Source organism: Gopherus flavomarginatus, chromosome 6 (genome assembly GCF_025201925.1).
Source record: "Gopherus flavomarginatus isolate rGopFla2 chromosome 6, rGopFla2.mat.asm, whole genome shotgun sequence".
Classification (NCBI taxonomy): domain Eukaryota; kingdom Metazoa; phylum Chordata; order Testudines; family Testudinidae; genus Gopherus; species Gopherus flavomarginatus.
Genome location: NC_066622.1, coordinates 67,503,037 through 67,522,367, shown reverse-complemented (window position 1 = coordinate 67,522,367; position 19,331 = coordinate 67,503,037). Strand labels below are relative to the sequence as shown.

General features: G+C 48.7%; 1 protein-coding gene across 2 annotated transcripts in view; it reads right to left on the bottom strand.

Moving 5' to 3' along the window:
• Positions 1–19,331, bottom strand: part of PSD (pleckstrin and Sec7 domain containing) — a 117,333-nt gene that overhangs the window by 29,036 nt on the left and 68,966 nt on the right. For both annotated transcript variants that reach the window (XM_050960138.1, XM_050960137.1), the window contains 3 exons: positions 2,350–2,544; positions 1,657–1,737; positions 955–1,067 (listed from right to left, as the gene is read on the bottom strand). In XM_050960138.1, the coding sequence (XP_050816095.1) occupies positions 955–1,067; positions 1,657–1,737; positions 2,350–2,544 (389 nt within the window). The remainder of the gene's footprint in view (positions 1–954; positions 1,068–1,656; positions 1,738–2,349; positions 2,545–19,331) is intronic.

The window sequence follows — 19,331 nt, the reverse complement described above, 5'->3', positions numbered from 1 at the left end:
ATGTGGCTGTTCACTTATCCATGCCTCCAGACATGGGTCGCCTGATTGATGGATAGGTGATTGATTGCTGTTTGTTTCCCATGTGTTTCCCTCCAGCACACAGGTTGGGCACTGGAGAAGGTGCTGACCTGGATACAGCTTCGGAGACACTCCCAGCCCAACACAAATCCATGCCCCTTGTCCATGCAGCTCAAGGTGCACAGCATGGGCAGTACTCAGCTCTGGGCACCACTCAGATCAGCTGTGCAGGCTGAAGTTCCATTTAATTCTATTGTGTGGTCCTGGCCCCAAAGCAGCTGCACTTGATGGGATTTTGCACAGCTGCTTTGGGGTCAGGACCACACAATAGAGGAGCAGTGAAACCAGAATTAATGCTACAGAACCGTGTCACCTTTGACATGGCATCCGGCACTCAACCAGTCCTAAATCCCCATATACATGGAGCTGACTCAAGGTTGATTCAAGGTGAGGACATGCAGGCATGCGGTGGTAAATTAAGTCAAGAAAGAAACAAGGATGTAAAAAGTCCAGATGAAATAATGAGATCTGGGAAACTGCTGGTGGCCACTTGAGCATCTGGTTACCCTGGCTACTTCTCTTTGAAAGTCCCTGCTGTCCTGAGTCACGGGACTTGGACATCCAAGGACACAGTTACACTTAGAGTAGCTCCCTTCTCTCTCCTGGTGATGATCTACTACAGAGTTACAAGTGGCGAGTGTCCTAACTGTGCATGTCTAGGCCATAATGTGTCTGGCTTTCAGTGAAGACTTATCTCTGAATTTCCTACGTTTACAACATTTAGTTGGGAATAATTATAACATCTTTGTGATTTATCTGTCTGTAAGGTACTGGCACGTGCTCTCCGCCTTAACTCCAGCTTAACCTAGTTTTGGTCAGCGAATCTGCACCCAGGTTTACAAACACACACACAGCCACGTCCATATGGTAGCTCACCCTCAGAGGAGACAGCATTGGGGTTGCACTGATAATAGCGTTGTGAAAAATGAGCCAGGACTCGCTCTCTCTCCTGAGTCTCCCCCATCAGGGCCAGCTCCTTCAGAAAGGACCTGAAGAAGAGTGGGTCATGCATCAAACCAAACACCACCTGCCCCACCCCACCCTGTCAAGGAGCAGGAGAATTGTCCTTTCTGTACGTGACAGGAAAAACACCAGTGCGCGCAACTCTTACATTGTTATTTCATCTACTTGGAGGATTCCCCACCGAGCATGTGACCAGTCAGTCCCATGTGCACATCCTAGAACTCTACATCAGGTAGGAGCATCTGCATGGGAACAGCGGCTGAACCCATCCCAGAACTGTCTGGGCTCTGAGACTGAGATTGTGGAAACTCAGCTGTGGCTGGAGGGGATCCAGAATCCATGACACCTCCCTCCACTACACTGTAAGGTTTGGCATGCTCCTCCCATGCTCTTAGACACCAGCCCACATGATGGTCCTTGGGAAAAATTACATTTCTTGGGTAAGAGAAAAAATCTTCTTGAGAGGTGAATGGCTCTGCAACCATCTTTAGGTGCTGGGTCTAGGGCCAGCCTGTGGGGGGACCTTTTGCTCTAGATGGCCCGTGTTGCCGGGGTGCACATAGATTCTGGTGAATGGCCCCTAAAAACATACATGTCCCCATGAAAGATTCTGACCTGAGAGCCTGGTCCAGACTCATCCCAGTGAACACGAAGAATTTCAGATATTCCCCAGCCACCATCTTACTGAACTCATTACTGAAAGAGAGGGGAGAGAGAGTTGAATAGACCAGACCAGTGACAGACCAGTGTAGAGAGAGAGGGAGGGATGGAGATGGGGGGAGGGGGAACAGATGAGATTTTAAGAACATAAGAACAGCCATACTGAGTCAGACAAAAGGTCCATCTAGCCCAGTAACCTGTCTTCCGACAGTGACCAGTGCCAGGTACTTCAGAGGGAATGAACAGAACAGGTAGTCACCAAGCGATTTTAAAGCCCTTAGAACCACACCAGGAGACATGAGACAGGACAGTGGAAAGTGTGATGGGGGTGAGGACCCCCAATACAGTCTCCAGTTTTGAGGTGTATTGCACTGATCTCCAGAGGGCAATATTCTGAGTTCTCTGTGGAGCCTGCATGCAGTATGAACTTTGGGCATACGTGGCCTTTTAGATGTGGGTTGTGAGGAGCGCTCCCATGAGCTCCTGCTAAGGGCAGTCTGTCCTTGGGTGTGGCTCTCTTTCCTACCACTCTCTGCATGCTCCTATGCCCCTGTGGCAGCACCTATGCATGCAGCAGGCTGCTCTGTCTCCTCAGTGACTGAGCAGTGCCCTGGATGGACAGCCTCTCCTCATAATACCCACACGTACTTCTTCCCCAAATGGCGAGCCACGTCTGCTTTTTTGAATCCGTCCAGGTTGTAGAGCCTCTTTGCCAGGCGCTTAGCAGCCTCAAGGTCGGCCTTGTGCCCGTTGGACAGCGTGTCTGTGCTGCCCAGCGCCAGCTGCTCCGTGCTGTCCATCTCGGAGTCTGAGTCCAAGACCAGCTGACTCAGAGGATGGTCACTGCAACAAAAACAGAAGCCTCGGGTAAGTCTTGCAACAAAACTTTTTCCACTGCATCCTGCTAAGGCACCTGGGCTCCTGACCCCAGGCGTGCCGTCCTTTCTGCAGCTCACTACCTGGCTCTCCACAGCTCAGTGAAGAGAGTTGTCCCAGGAGCCTTCAGCTCTAGACACTGCTACTAGGCCGCAGAACTGGCTGGAAGTACAAGGAGTGGGATCTGAGTGTTCCCCACTTTGATTTTGTTTGATGCCCAACCTAGAGTTTGGAGACAGAGCTGTAACTCTCAGTGACACATCATCTGACTGCACCAGGCTGTCTCCTGCCTTGGGGCCAAGGGGCCTTTCCTGTTAGGGAAAGGGATATAATTGAAGATTTGCTCTGTGTATTTACCCTGCTCGCCAGCTGTGCAGTGTCTGACACATCCCCCGCTCTGAAAGAAGCCAGCCACACCTTGCTACAGGGACCCAGCCCCCACTGTGCCCTCTCTTCTCTTTCCCAATACCACTGCTTGCTCCCTCCCATCCTCTGCATCAGACTGGGACAAGCTAGACAATTTTAAATCCTTTTAGACTCCCAGAGCCAAATGTTCACAGATTCCCTGGAGAGACTAAGGTTCACCTAGCCCATGATTCCGGTTTAAGCAGGTGCACTAGGGTCCCAGCAGCCTGGTCAGTGGAGAGGATCAGTGGCAGCCAGGCTCAACAGAAAAACTAACCCAGCATGCTGTGGGAGACTGGGAGGGAGGATAACTCCTCTGCAGAAGCAGCTGTCTCCAGAGATGCCTAGTCCAGGGCTCTCCCTTGGTTCTGAAAGGCCCCCTCCAGCCCCTTCTCCACTGATGCAGAGCATGTTTCTCATTGCTCTGTTGACTCAGCCGTCTCCAGCCCTGTGGAGCTGAAACACAACTTTCAGAGCAGGGAGGAAATTCCCCCTCTCCTACGGGCAAGTGACACTGAAGTGGAGCCAGGCCCTTGAATGGGGAACTGGGGGTGCTGCTCAGCTGGTATCCCAGAGAGCTGTGCCTGGGTGCAGCACCCTGCAAGGAGCATGGAAATTGCATTGGTTTATAGCCACCACTGGCCCAGAGAGAGGATCCAAGATAGAAGAATTCTGGAGACTTTCCCTGCTGGACTGACTGGATTCACAGTCCCATGGCCTTCAGCTCAGCTTAACCCCTGAGTGCTGGCCTGGTGAGGCTCTAATAGTACAACAGTGGTCCCCAACCTTTTCTGGGTGGCAGGCGCTGGACAACGAGCCACCAAGGACCGTGGCCGGCAGACAAGCATCCGCCGAAATGACGCTGAGAAGCGGCAACATCAAGAGGCGTTGCTGCTGAAATGCCGCCAAAAATCAGCAGCATTTCAAGGCGACGCCTCTTGGTGATGCCGCTTTTCGGCAGTGACACCTCTTGATGACGCCACTTTTTGGCAGCATTTCGGCAGATGCTGGTCTGCTGGTCAGTACGCGGGTGCACATAGATGCACCCGCGTACTGACCAGCACTGCATTGGGGACCACTGTAGTAGAGTAATACCTAGATCCTCTAGCTGTGCAGTGCAGGTGTAGCCCTGTCAGCCCTAGGCGATTAGTGGGACAAAGTGGGTGAGGTCATAGCTTTTCTGGGACCAATATAAGCACCCCGGTAACCTCAGCCTTGTGCTGTGGATACATCAGCAGGTACTTTAATGGTGCTACCCCAGGGGTAAGTTTGGGACTATCCATAACACTGTACAAACTCGACTCTTTGGTTAGATGGCGCCAAGTTCTGCGAGCAGCCGCCCTCCTCTGCAGTGGGCAGGCCCAATCCCAGTCTCAGTGCAGAAGGCCCAGGGGAAAGCCCATATGCACCAACCAGGGAAGCTGCCAGTGCTGTGTGCGGTCCCCCAGCACCCACGTGGGTTCTGGGCCTTCCTCCAGGAGCTGCTGGTACTGAAAAGTCCCTCTTTGCCCTCTCCAATGCAGGCAGGTGCCCTAAAGGCACAATCTAGCTCTTAATCATATTCCTTATAATTGCTTGTGCTATTTTATCTCTGAAATTCTTCATGGCTTATGGAAATACTGTCCCCAGCCAAAGGACTATGGGCCAGTGAATTTTCACAGTTAAATGGGGTTTAGACAGGCCCATTCATACGGTCACGCACACAGAACAGAGCCACCAGCTCCTTGCATGGCCATCAAATGCTCCTTAGCCCATGTCCTCCCCTCCCCGTCCCTCCCTGCATATTGAAGGCATGCAACAAAGTGCCGTTCATCCTCCAGGTCCCACAAAGCGTGCGTCCAATTTATGCAACAGGTTGATTGCAGGATCTTCATCCAGTGTGCAACACCCACCACTGTAAATGCCTTAATGGACATTTTAACTGGAACAAATTCCCTGCATTCCTAGGAAAGCAGTAGTTTATAATCCAGACCCGTATGCTGACTTCTTTACTTAGCACTTCTCATCCATTGATCTCAAAGCATTTTACAAAGGAAGGGCAATATTATTATCCACATATTACAGATGGGGAAACTGAGGCACAGAGGGAACACCAGAGATTAGTGCCTATGTCTCCTAACCTGCAGTTCAGAGCCCAATCCTGTGTATGCTGCTTCCTGTACTACTTCACTCCTTGAGGTCTTAGACTGACATGTTAAAAGAGCTACTCTAGGGTTAGCCTTCAGATCAGACTGACCCAGAGACAGAGAAGTTCTCCCAATCAAAAGCATCCAGAATCCACTCAACGCTGACCTCATCCAGATTTGCTGGCAGCCCCATAATGTCCTAGACTGATTTATTTTTACGGTCCTCTAATTGACTTTTAAGAGGCCTCCTCTCCTGAGCCAGTTACAGAATCAGATCTCCTGCAGAGTCTGCTTCATCCACTAAGGACATAGACTCCTCTCCGCTCCACATGGCTCTAGTGCACTGTGCACACTGCATATGTGGAATTTGGGAAGCCAGCCAAGCACGCTCCACACAGGGGTCAAGTGCAGAGGATGGCAAAGAGCTCTCCTGAGTGCGAGGCGGGGGTGAGGGGAGGAGATTTAGAGGCGGATTTTGCTGCTTCTGAAACCATTGGCTTCCATTTTCCCCAACTCCCCAGTTTGGTTTTTGAACATGGTAGGTAGTCTTGATATTTGAGTCAATTGGCCAAATTCAGCTCTGGTGTAAGCAGCTGTAACTCCCACTGAATTTTTTCCAATATCTGCCTGTGATTACAGTAAGACCAGTGGCTAGGGCACTAGCCTGTGTTTTGACACACCTGGGGTCTATTGTTTGTCTATCACAGATTCCCTGTGTGAACCTGGCTGAGTGCCCGTGCCTCAGTTTCCCCATTTGTAAAATGGCGATAATAGCATTTCCTTCCCTTTCAGGAGTGGTGGGGGATAAATACATTGATGATAGCATGGCACTACAATATGGATATCATAGATTAGAGTTTGTTTTCAACCCCAGTCTCATCTACTGTGGGCAAGTATTGCTGTTGGGAGCCACCTCTTGTAGCTAGATAACTCATAGCCAACCATGTCACAAACACATCAGGTGACTCCAGGGAGCCAAGTTTTAACTGATCCTAACAGCAAGCGAAGCCTGACTCTTTAAGGTGGCATCTACAAGCAGCTCGCAAATCACGTTCCAACTTGTTCCCGGCTGAAGGCCCTTTTTGTACCTTCCGTCCACAATCTACTAAAAACCCACGTCTCCCTTCCAGATTCTGTCCACTTGCTGCCAATGTGATGCTGCTTTTGCATTCTGTTAATGAACAATATCTCCACTGCGCTCCAAATAAGACAGGACATTTCAAGCCCAACTCAGGGAGGTTATGAGCTCTGTTGGGCCTCTCAAAGTGACCTCTCAACTACCTTCTCCAGACTGATTTTCTGGCTATATCTGAAGGCAAAATCTTGCATTGATCTTTACAATAATTTCTATCTTTCTCTCTCAAAGTTCACATCTCTCTCCAGGTTCTCCCATCTGCTTCTGACTGATAGGTGGGGTTCCCCTTTGCCACTTTAAACTGGCTTGCATGGATTAGCTAGTGTATTCCTGAAAGCTGTGTAGTATCTGAAATCCACCATCTCCAGCCTGCAATCCTGATTTCAGGCTCTAACTCAGCAGAACCTAGGGCAGAAGATAATATATCTGGCACTTAACATTTTAAGACAAAAATGAGCTGATTCATGCTCCAGGCTTTGAAATTAACTTTTTTTCCCCTAATGGCAGAGCTACTACACTAACTTTAAATTGGAAGCATCAGCCTTGACTCCTAAGTCCTCAAGTTTGGCTACACAGATGACAAGCCAAAATTCATCCCTCACCAAATCAAAGTCACTGATTTTTAAACAAAAGTGCCTTCAAGAAAGAAAACCAATAACCAAGTCTTTCAATCAGTGGTGACCAGAACAAAATGTGCATGGATGTGAGGGTCGTAACCAAGGTGACTCTAGTTTTCCTGTGAATAATAATAATAATAATAATAATAAATGGAGGTATACCAATCTCTTAGAACTGGAAGGGACCTTGAAAGGTCATTAAGTCCAGCCTCCTGCCTTCACTAACAGGACCAACTTTTGCCCCAGATCCCTAAGTGGCCCCCTCAACGATTGAACTCACAACTCTGGGTTCAGCAGGCCAATACTCAAACCACTGAGCTATCCCTCCTTCTGTCTCCAATGATCTAAAACATCTCAAAGCAGTTTTTCAAACTGTACTTTTTCAAGCAGCACTATTGTTTAGCTTGAAGAACTATTTAGCTCACATGTAAGTCTAACATAAAACCTTAACCAGAAGATTGGCCTGCACTTAAAAAATAATCAATATTCAATCTAGTACTGTACAAGCATCTTCTGTAAGTCATCTCCAGACTGACCTGAAACCCCCCCACTATTCCAGTATGGCACTCCTCAGTCCCGACCAGGAGCCCCTGCTATGCCCCAGGCTCCTCAGAGCACACTGCTATTCCAGGCTGGGGTTGTATTCTCAGCTCTGCTGCTGCATCTCAAGCCTAACCTGCCACAACCCCTCACCATTTCACTAACAGGTCAGTTCCTAGGATACCAGTTGTATAATACCACTTCCTGTTTTTTTTACAGCTGTTCTTGTGGAACCCAGTTCATGTAATGCCACTTCCTGAACTCACTACAACTGTTGCCAGGGGACAAGGAATCTTTTCATGCCACCTCCTACTCCTGTAGTCATGGGGACAGATTAACATTGTATTTTCTCCTGTTGCCTGCTACAGCTGTCACCTGGGGAAAGATTCCCATTGTGCCACTTCCTATTCTTGTTGTAATAACTGGCAATGGTTCACACCCTGTGCGAGTTTATCTGTTTGTCCAGGGTGTGGGTGTTGTCTGCATGGAGTTGGCTGTCCTCCCACATGCTGTACAGCTGTGCGCTTCTAAGTCATGTTCTAAGGGGAACATTCATTCTATTATTTCCCAGTCAGTCATTCAACACTCCAGCTGCCATTTCTCAACTGTCCCTCTCAAAATCCTGCTGTCAGCCCCTTCTAGTTGCTAAGCACCCTCTGCCTCCCTTTCCTTGTTGCCATAGCATCCCCTGTCAGCCAGCCTTGGTTAGTAATCGGTGTTTTCTAATTAATTACAATCACAAGTAGCTACAGCGCCCCATCCCAAATCTAGACACCCCTTACAACATTTGATTTCTGAAGCAGCCTTCTGTCTTGCCACCAGTGAGTGCTTCATACTGGTATAAAGGCACCAACCAATTCCCTTGTTCATGCTACAATTCCCATCACTGGCATGAATTCATGTTGTGCTTTCTGTCCACACCAGAACACGCCCCACTCAGAATGACTGAAGCCCTGCCCCTTCCTACCAGGGAGTATGAGGTTCTCAGTCGCTGGGTGCGTTTGGGACAGACTCAGTTTGGTCCTGTACAGCTCCAGTGTGTTTGAGTCTGGGAAGGAAAAAGATGGTCGACCAGATAAATACAGAGCAAGCAGCATAAGGTTGGAGTGGTGTTTTCAGAGAACTCCGCACTCCTGGTGCTGTGCACATCAACTTGGGTTCCCCAAAGGTGAAGGACTGTCCAGGTCCCATTGCAGGACAGAAGGGGGTCATCTCCAGGCCTTGTCCAACCACCTAGCACTCAGTCAGTATTAAGGACACAATCCTCCAGCCACTGTGTGCACAAAGCTCCCACTGACCAGAGTGGCACACACATGGGGTAGGATCTGGCTCATTTAAACTGGCTGAAGGATGTTCAGGAGGTTTCACTGGAGGATGAGCAGGGCCAGGGCAGTTGGGTGAGGCTCCTGGCACTCAGGCTGGGAGTCACATTGTATTGTCCAGATTTGACAAAGTGGGGAATTTTCTTAGTGTTTTGCATGAATAATGTGTGAGTTTCAGTTTCCCCTGTGTGTGGTGTATTTAATGAGGTGCTGGCAGAGGGAGTTTGTTATTACCAAAGACCAGGTGTGACCTCACCTAGCATCTGGGACCTCGGACAACTGCCTGGAGATAGGGGACTCTAGCGACCGGTGACCAGGAGGCCCACCCAGCTTGGCAGTCAGTTGGTTCTGGGCAGTGGGAGGACAAAGGACTGAGGAGAGAGGATCCTGGTGACCTGACCAGCCAGTTCCAGCCAGAGGGGAACAAAGGACGGAAGACAAAGGGCTCCAGTGACCTCTTCATCGAGCTGTTGTGGCTGGTGATATAGGATGATCGGCTGGAAGGAGGGGACTTCTGAACTAGGACGAAAGAGCAGCCAGAGCCCACCTGGATGCAAGGGAGACTTAGATGTACTGTGCTGAGGGAGGGCGGCCCTGAGAATTTCCTATGCTGTGTTCAGATGCTCAATAAACCCTCCTGTTTTACCCTGGCTGAGAATCGCTTCGGTCCAGAGATCAGGGTTGCATTATTCCCTGTGGGAATGGAGGCCCTGGGAGTCCAGAGTGAGCAGACGCCCTGAGGGGGCCCACGGGGAGATACAGGCATGCTGGAGGCTCAGAGAGGTGCAGTTCCAGGAGGCAGAGGGGCTAACAGCTTAACCCCCGAAAGAGAGTGGACCCCTCAGGAAGGGCTGTCACACTGAAGCGGCTTCCTCCCAGGGACCGTAGGGAGCTGAGACAGAGGAGGAGTCCTGTGAGTCCATGACAACTTGGTAGCAGAGGATGGTTGGTAGATGCACCCTGTAGACAGTTGGCTGCAAGCAGAGAGGCTCTGCAGTGAGTGGCTGCCAGAGATAAGACAAGAGGAATTGAAGGAACCAGCAAGGAAAGGGCCTAGAACCAGCTCCCTAAAAGGGACCTTGCACGTCTGTGCAGGGAGAGAGGGCTGAGTGTTGGGAGGCTCATCCAGGAGCAGCTGATTGCCTGGCTGGTAGACAGTGACCAGTCCAAAGAGCAAGGGCCAGATCTCAGTGGGGCTCCCCACATGCCTAGAGAGCCTAGGAGTAGCAGGGTGGCAGTCGGGGCAGCAGCAGTGGGTCCATCAGACCCGGTTCCCTGGACGGGAGGGGGACAGCCCAATCTGGGTTCCCTCCAGTGGAGGTGAAGAGATGGAAACGAGCTGAGAGTGAAGGAGCTGGAGGAGCAGAGGCTAGCAGGTTAGCAAACTGCTTGGAGCATCGGAAACAGGAACTGGAGTTGGAGGAGAGGCAGGCAAAGAGGACTTGCTATGGGGTAAGTGGGAAGCCTAAATTCCAAAGTGTGCCCCAGTGTAATGGGGGAAGGATATTGATGCCAACCTCACTGCCTGTGAGAAGACTTCTGATTCAAACTCAGCTGATCTTATGGATGAGCTCCGCTCTCTAACCCCTCTACCCCCACACTTGGTCCCAAATCCATAAAGATGTTCAGAATCCGGGGATTTTAAACGGTTCAAACAGGCATTACTGCTTAAGTTTGAATTGACCAGTGAAGCATGTAGAAAACATTTCCAGGATTATGCAAGACCCCAGGTGTCACCTACAAGGAGTTCACCACCCCACTGGGAGAATATCCCCACAAAGACATGTATAATCTGATGGGATTGGAGCAGCTGTCTAACATCTGCCATCCAGACCTTAAGATGTGGTTAGTGGACCACATATGCTGGCAAATGAGTTTATAAACAGTGGATCTGGAGTGGGAGGAGATTCAAGTTGGGGACTCAGAAGGGGAGTCACCCAGAGACCTCTCAGAGGTGAGACTTTAGGAAGCCAATGCAGGGGTTCCCACAAATGCCAGAATAGGCAGACACCCATATGGGACCCGAGAGACCTGGGATGTAATTACTGTAGGCAAAAGGACACAAGGTGGTGCAATGCCTAAAAACAAAGGAAATCTTGGCCCAAGAGAGCCCTCAAAGGGTTAACTTGGCAAAGGGAAGACAACCTGTAATACAGGCTCAGAGAGAAAAGCTCTATCCCTTCAGAGGAAGCAGTCACCCAGCCAGCTCCTGGGGGCAGAGCTGGCCAGGGAGGAGTGGCAGACAGGCTTCTACCCCAAGTCCAGCAGACAGGTCTTGTAATACACTCCTGGGCTCAGGCACCTCTGATACCTGGTGGGAGCAGAAGGTGGTGATCAACTGGGAGATATTCACGGGGTGGAGACATTCTGGAACTGAGAATTCTTGTCAGTGTGGTGCAACTCCACCAGCTGCTGAGGCACTATATAAATTGGGTGAAGGTCCCAAATATAAAGCCATTCACCCTGCCTATGGCCCAGATTCCTGTGCAGACAGAGGAAGGATGGGGGGAGGGGGAAGGCTGGTAACTGGGGTCTTTCAGCACATCAACTTTGATGTACCCTTGGATAACTGTGTCTCTTTAAGACAGGATCCAGACCCTGTAATGGTCAAAAAGCTGAACCCAGAGATAGGAAGGCAGAGAGGGCGAGAGCCAATGTGCATGTGAACAGCCCGGCTGCCAGGGATGAGGGGATGTTCCCCTGGCTAGTAGCATAAAGGAAGATCTGTGAGGCTTGAGTTGCCTTCCTATCTGCAGCCAGATCCCTGGAGTTGAGCGTGACAGGCCGGTCCTGCACTGGGAAGAGGTGGCTCATGCTGGCTCTGATGCTATAACCAAAGCAGTGGGCTCGTTGCCTAGATGGGGGCTAAAGTGATGACAGCCTAGGTGGTGGACCCAGATCCAGTAGTGCCCAATGCATACCTAACCCTGAAGGGGGTGATCAGACCCCAAGTTAAGGTCCTGTAGTGAAGATACATATGAAATGGGGGACCCAAAGCTGGCCCCAAAGAGGTTGGGGTGCATAATTAGCTACCTGTGAGGTGCTGATGGGGGATGTATTGGAGACCTGGCCAGACAGCACCTTGGGTCTTGGCTGTAGCTAAGGGGGAGGGGGGGTGCTTGGCCTGGTACCAGCAATCTACCCAGCAGGGGGCGTGGAACCTCCAGTGGGAGGAGGCGAGTTATCAGGAACAGGGCTGAGACCAAGAAGTGTGGAAACTGAGGCACAGCCAATGAGGGCTGGGCCTGAACTCAGCAGCCGAACTTTAGACCGAGCAACAGAAGAACTCCTCCTTGAAAAAGCTGAGAGTCCTTATGGGCCCTGATGTTGCAAGACCCTGGGGAAGAACTGCAGGGAAAGATCCCTGTAAGAAAAGGGATCCACTACTAGGAAAACTGAACATTGTGGGATCGGGGGCAGCTGGTGGTTCACCAGAAGTACACCATGTCCCTCCCTCTAAACATCAGGGGGACCAGTGCACCAGGTGAGGGGGCTGCCCCAGAAATTTACAGGGGTCCACCCTTTTGAATTGGTGTATGGAAGACCCCGGGACTTGAGAGACAATTGGGAGGGAAAGATGAATGGGAAACTGGTGGTGGTGGTGGAGTACATTCCGGAGAAAGCTCATTGAGCCCATGGGCTTGGCCGGGAAGAACCTTGCCAGGGCCCATGTAGTAGAGAGAAAAACTGTGTGATCATGGGAGACTTTAATCTGAGAAACACACAGCTGGAAGTCTCATGCTGCCAGTAATAAAACATTCCTGGAATTTCTGAACATTACAGCTGACAATTTCCCAAGTCAAAAAGTGTTGCATCCAACATGGCAGAATTATATATTAGACCCCATCTTGACAGGTAAAGAGGAACTGATCACAGAACTATTAGGTACAATGATCATGGACAATGGTCATAATGTGCAAACAGAATACAGTCCAGACCAGTAATTATATATATAATGCAGTGTTTCCCAAACTTAGGATGCCGCTTGTGTAGGGAAAGCCCCTGGTGGGCCGGGCTGGCTTGTTTACCTGCCGTGTCCACAGGTTCCTCCGATCGTGGCTCCCACTGACCGTGGTTCACTGCTCCAGGCCAATGGGAGCGGCTGGAAGCAGTGTGGGCTGAGGGACATACTGGCTGCAGCTTCCAGCCACTCCCATTGGCCTGGAGCAGCGAACCACGGCCAGTGGGAGCAGCAATCGCCCCAATCTGCGGATGGGGCAGGTAAACAAACTGGCCTGGCCCGCCAGGCACTTTCCCTACACAAGCGGCATCCCAAGTTTGGGAAACACTGATCTAATGCTTTAAAAGAGCCAGTTTCACAAAGCTGCAAACAGTTATGAGCCAAATCAGCTGGGAGGAAGAATTGAATGGGAAAAACCTTTATGATAATTGGGACTTATTTTAAAAACTCTTTACTAAATGCCTGAAAAGCCACAATCGAGGAAGAAGGCCATATTGTTTAAAAAAACGACATGGTTTACAGGGGAACTGAAGGCAGCTATAAATAACAAAAAATGATAGATCACAAATGGAAGAAAGAGGAAGTTGATAATATAAATCAGAAGCTAGGAACTGTAGAAAATTGATAAGGGAAAAATCTGTCACTAGCAGAGTTAAGGAAAATAAGGATGAGTTTTTTTAAAGTATAGTAGGAACAAAAAGGTTCCTGACAGTGGTATCAGTCCCTCCCCAGATGGAAATGGTAGAAATATCAATAAAAATACAGAAAAGGCAAAAGTGTTCAATAAATATTTCTGTTCTGTACTTGGAAAAAACAGATGATATAGTCTCACCATAAGGTGATAAGACTCTTTGGATTTGTACAAGATGGAACACCACCAACCGTGCTGCCTAGTGAGCAAGCAGGGGTATGGCAGGTCAACTCCCAGTTGCAAATATCATCCTGTCCTTCAATGCCCCTTGAAGGGTTTCCAGTCTTTCCCTTTAGCACGGGGACTTAGGGGGGTCTGGGCGGTCAAACGGTCAGGGTCTTCCCCATCTGGGTTCTTCCCCAAGGTGAAGACTCCTGTTGTTCTCATGTCTTCTTGGAATGGGTAGGGAAGCACTGCCCTCTCCACCGGGCTCCGGTCCAGGGCCCACTGATGGGCAGTTACGCTCTGCACCTTGGGGTGCTAATCAGCACTGTCCCCCAACCACTTCCTACACAAGTCTCCTTTTCCCCACAGTGTAAATCAAAAAGTCTCAAGTAAAGTCTGTGACCTGCACAATCAGTCCTCTGCCTCTTTTTTGTAGGTTTGCTCAAGTCTCTGGCAATGAGCTCCTGAGCTGTACTTCTCCCAAGAATTCAGAGCAGCTATCTGCTCCCTTCCATTGCCTGCCTCCTTCTGAGCTGCTCTGTTTCCCCTTTCAAGCCCCTCTTCCAGCTTGTGCAGGCTTTGCAGGTGTGATTGTGAGGAGGCTGCCTGGGCCCGGAGCTTTTCCTTAACACCTTGCACTTCAGTGTGGGGTTTGTACGCGTCATCATACCATTCCACTAGTATTTCACAAGGATGTTAAACAGCAGCTACTAAGGTTAGACGTTTTAACATCAGCAGGTCCAGACAACTTGCACCCAAGAGTTAGAAAAGAGCTGACCGAGGAGCAAACTAGATCATTAATATTGATTTTCAATACGTCTTGGAACATTGGGGAAGTTCCAGAAGACACAAAGAAAGCCAATGTTGTGCCAATATCTAAAAAGGGTAAATGGGATGCCTCAGATAATTATAAGCCTGTCAGTCTGACATCAATCCCACGCAAGATAATGGAATAGTTGATATGAGACTTGAGTAATAAACAGTTAAAATAGGGTAACATAATTACAGTAATACCAGTCAACATGGGTTTATGGAAAATAGATCCTGTCAAACTAATTTGATTTTTTTAATGAGATTACAAGTTTGGTTGATAAAGCTAATAGTGTTGATGTAATATACTTAGACTCCTGTAAGGTATTAGACTTGGTACCACACAACATTTTGAGTAAAATTCTAGAACAATATAAAATTTAGTCCACATTAAATTGATTAAAAGCTGTCTGATAGATCTCAAAATGTAATTATAGACATGGAACCATAATTGAATGGTTGTGTTTCCAGTGGGATCCTGCAGGGATTGGCTCTTGGCCCTACACTATTTAACATTTTTATTAATGACTTGGAAAAAACAAAATAATCACTGACGAAGTTTGCAGATGACATGAAAATTGAGGGAGTGGTAAACAATGAAGAGGACAGGTCGCTGGTATAGCACAAGCTGCATTACTTGGTAACCTGGGCACAATCAAACAACATGTGTTTTAATATAGCTAAATGTAAATGTATCCATCTAGGAATAAAGAACACAGGCCAGACTCACGGGAAGGGTGAGGGGAGCAGACTCTGTCCTGGGAAGCAGTGGTACTAAAAAATACTGGAGAGTTGTGGCAGATAGTCAGTTGAACATGAGCTCCCAGTGTGACACTGTGGCAAAAGAGGCTAATGTGATCCTCGGATGCACAAACAAGGGAATCTTGAGTAGGAGCAGAGAGATTATTTCACCTCTGTGTTTTGCTCTGATGCAGCTGCTGCTGGAATACTACATCCAGTTCTGGTGTGCACAATTCAAGAAGGATGTACATAAATTGTAGACAATTCAGAAAAGATCCATAGGAATGATTAAAGGATTAGAAAACCTGCCTTAGAGTGACAGACTCAAGGGGCTTAATCTATTTAGCTGAATCAAGAGAAGGTTAAGGGGGGGACTTGATCACAGGCTATAAGTACCTACATGAGGAGCACAGATTTAACAAATGGCTCTTCAAGCTAGCAGAGAAAGGTAGAACACGATCCAATGGCTGGAAGTTGAAGCGAAACAAATTCACACTGGAAATAAGATATACATTTTTAACAGTGAGGGGAATTAACCTTTAGAACAATTTACCAAGAGTTGTGGTGAATTCTGCATCCCTGACAATTTTTAAATCATGATTGCTGTTTTACTACAATATCTGCTCCAGGAATTATTTTGGGGGAAAATCTCTGGCCTGTGCTATACAGGAGGTCATGCAGTCATAGGGCTTAAGGCCGGAATTGACCACCAGATCATCTAGTCTGACTTCCTCTATATCACAGGCCACCAGCACCTACACACTAAACTCAATACCTGAAATTAGGCCAAAGTGGTACAGCCCTGAGGAGACTCAACTATTACGTTCCACAGACAGATAATAGGAAGGACCAAGGTGCACCAGTGCCTGAGGCCCCCACAGTGGCAGAGAAATGATTACATGAGATACACCCAAATAATCCTGGCATGTGACTCACTCAGAGGAAGGCAAAGGAAAAAACAAAAATCTAAGGTCACTGCCAATCTCTATGCCATGAGATTGCCAATTTCTATGCTGGAGAAAAATTCCTTCCAGGCCCTACATCTGGTGATCAGTTGGACTCTGGGCATGTGGGCAGGAACGAGCCAGTCAAGCACATGAGAGACAGAATACCTCACCCCAGCTCACCTAGTGTCCCACCTCCGGCCATGCTGGAGGATGCTTCAGAGGAAGGGGGTAGCAAAACCCTCCCATAATACATTGCTCCTTCTTTACCCCACAAGTGGATTGCTTTATAAGCTGGATGCACGCAAACAATACGTATTTTAATACAGCCAGCTGTACATCTAGGAGCAAAGAATGCAGGCCACACTTACATGGTGAGGGACTCTATCCTGGGAAGCAGTGACTCTGGAAAAAGATTTGGGGCTCATGATGGATAAGCAGCTGCACATGAGCTTCGAGGGCAATGCTGTAGCCAAAAGGACTTGATCCTTGGCTATCAAGTAGGTGTACAGTTTGTGTTACCTTTGTATTTGGCACTGCTGGAATACTGTGTCCAGACCTCACTTCAAGAAGGATGCTGATAAACTGGAGAGGGTTCAGAGAAGAGCCATGAGAATGATTGAAGGGTTAGAAAACCTGCCTTACAGTCATAGACTTCAGGAGCTCCATTTACTTAGCTTAACAAAGAGAAGGTTAAGGGTGACTTGATCACAGTTTATAGACTTCTACATACGGATAGAGCATAAATCCTGTGGGCTGGCCTCTGTAGTTCCTGCACCAGCCATCACAAGGGTGTTAGATGGCTTTGGAGTGAGCCTGTAACTCTCTGGCTTGGGCCTCAGTGAGGAAGAGCTTCTGAGGCTCCTAGACTCTATTAGGGCAGTAATGGAGCCTTCTCCTTTGAGCCCCAGCCTCCATCCTCTTCTTCCTCCTTGCACTGATTTGTCCAAGTACTCGCTGTGATAGGAGATGGATTGCTCCTCTGCCTGCGGGTGGGTGGACTGCTTTGCCAGTGGTGCCTTGTAGATATACCTCCCCTCTGTAATTCTCAGGCTCTGGCTCCACGGTGACATATCTGGCTTATGCCCAGGTCACAGGGTGTGTGTGGTCATGCAAGTGACTGTGCTGTATGGAGGGTGCTCACACTGAGATTGAGAAGAGGTGGGGGTGTCTCTCTCTAGGGAGCTCCCAGGTTGAATCAGATGTCTCATGGGAAGCCAATGTCCCACATGGAGGACTGAGGCTGAGCATAGGAGGTGAATGATGGCTTGGCCACCTGCAGTAAGGCCGCCTCCTGTGTCTGCTGTTCACCCAGCATGTGTCATATCCTCATGGCCCATATCAGGGTAACAAGCCTTGTGGATAGGGGGGAAGTGGTAGATGTGGTATATCTTGACTTTAGTAAGGCTTTTGATACTGTCTCGCATGATCTTCTCATAAACAAACTAGGGAAATACAACCTAGATGGAGCTACTACAAGGTGGGTGCATAACTGGTTGCAAAATTATTCTCAGAAAGTAGTTATCAGTGGTTCACAGTCCTGCTGGAAGGGCATAATGAGTGGGATCCCACAGGGATCGGTTCTGGGTCTGGTTCTGTTCAATATCTTCATCAATTATTTAGATAATGGCATAGAGAGTACACTTATAAAGTTTGCAGATGATACCAAGCTGGGAGGGATTGTAAGTGCCTTAGTGGATAGGATTAAAATTCAAAATGATGTGGACAAACTGGAGAAATGTCTTGAAGTAAATAGGATGAAATTCAGTAAGGACAAATGCAAAGTACTCGACTTAGGAAGGAACATTCAGTTGCACACATATAAAATGGGAAATGACTGTCTAGGAAGCAGTATTGCAGAAAGGGATCTGGAGGTCATAGTGGATCACAAGCTAAATATGAGTCAACAGTGTAACACTGTTGCAAAAAAAGCAAACATCATTCTGGGATGGATTAGCAGTATTGTAAACAAAACACGAGAAGTAATTCTTCCGCTCTATTCCGTGCTGATTAGGTCTTAACTGGAGTATTGTGTCCAGTTCTGGGTGCCACATTTCAAGAAAGATGTGGACAAATTGGAGAAAGTCCAGAGAAGAGCAATAAAAATGATTAAAGGTCTAGAAAACAAGACTCATGAGGGAAGATTGAAAAAACTGTGTTTGTTTAGTCTGGAGAAAAGATGACTGAGAGGGGACATGTTAACAGTTTTCAAGTACATAAAAGGTTGTTACAAGGAGGAGGGAGAAAAATTGTTTTTCTTAACCTCTGAGGACAGGACAAGGAGCAATGGGCTTAAATTGCAGCAAGAGCAGTTTAGGCTAGACATTAGGAAAAACTTCCTAACTGTCACGATGGTTAAGCACTGGACTAAATTGCCTAGGGAGGTTGTGGAATCTCCATCATTGGGGATTTTTAAGAGCAGGTTGGACAAACACCTGTCAGGAATGGTCAAGATAAAACTTAGTCCTGTCTTGAGTGCAGGGGACTGGACTAGGTGGCCTCTCTAGGTCCCTTCCAGTTCTATCATTCTATGAAAGCAGAAGGGCTAATACAGCAGCATGCTGACTCCTATGGCACCCAGGACCAGGAAAGGGATCTTGGCTCATTGCGAAGGGTGCCTGGGACTGGGACAGGCTCCTGGGACTGGGACAGGGACAGGCCTGTGAGATCATGAACCAGCTGAAGGTGAGTCATGTGCTGGTGCAGCCCAATCGGATGACTGTACCATGTCGACACAATGAAGCCACATGTTGACAGGGAGCAGTTGGTGCTGGTTATGTGTGGGCGGAGGCGGGGCGGGGGGCGGGAATCTCCTGGTGTATCTCTTCCCTGAGACAGGAGTCAGCCTCCCGCTGGAATCAATCCTCTTCTCAGACCAGCTAACCCTTGCCCAACAGGCAGCTGCTCTCCAGCCTGGGCTCACTAAAAGCTGTCCACGGGGGGGAGGGGAGACAAAAATAACACACCCACCAGCTGTTCCCCATTCACAGTCACTGGGAAAAAAGCCCAGGACCTGGAGATAGAGGACAGTGACATGTTGGTTCTATGGGTGATCCAGCTACCCACCAGCCCTGGGCCTCTCCCGTGGCGCTGATCCATCCTTCTTGGGGACCAATCAGACTTTGTGTGTATTGGAATCTCAGTGCTGTCACCACGTCCAGTGAATGCCCCATGTCTAGGGCTAACAAGTTCCTAATCAAGTTTGGCAGGGGGTGAGAGTGCTTACCTCACTGGGATATCACCAAAGGCTACTGGCTGGTACCTTTGGATCCAGATGCTGGGTTGGAATCTGCTCTC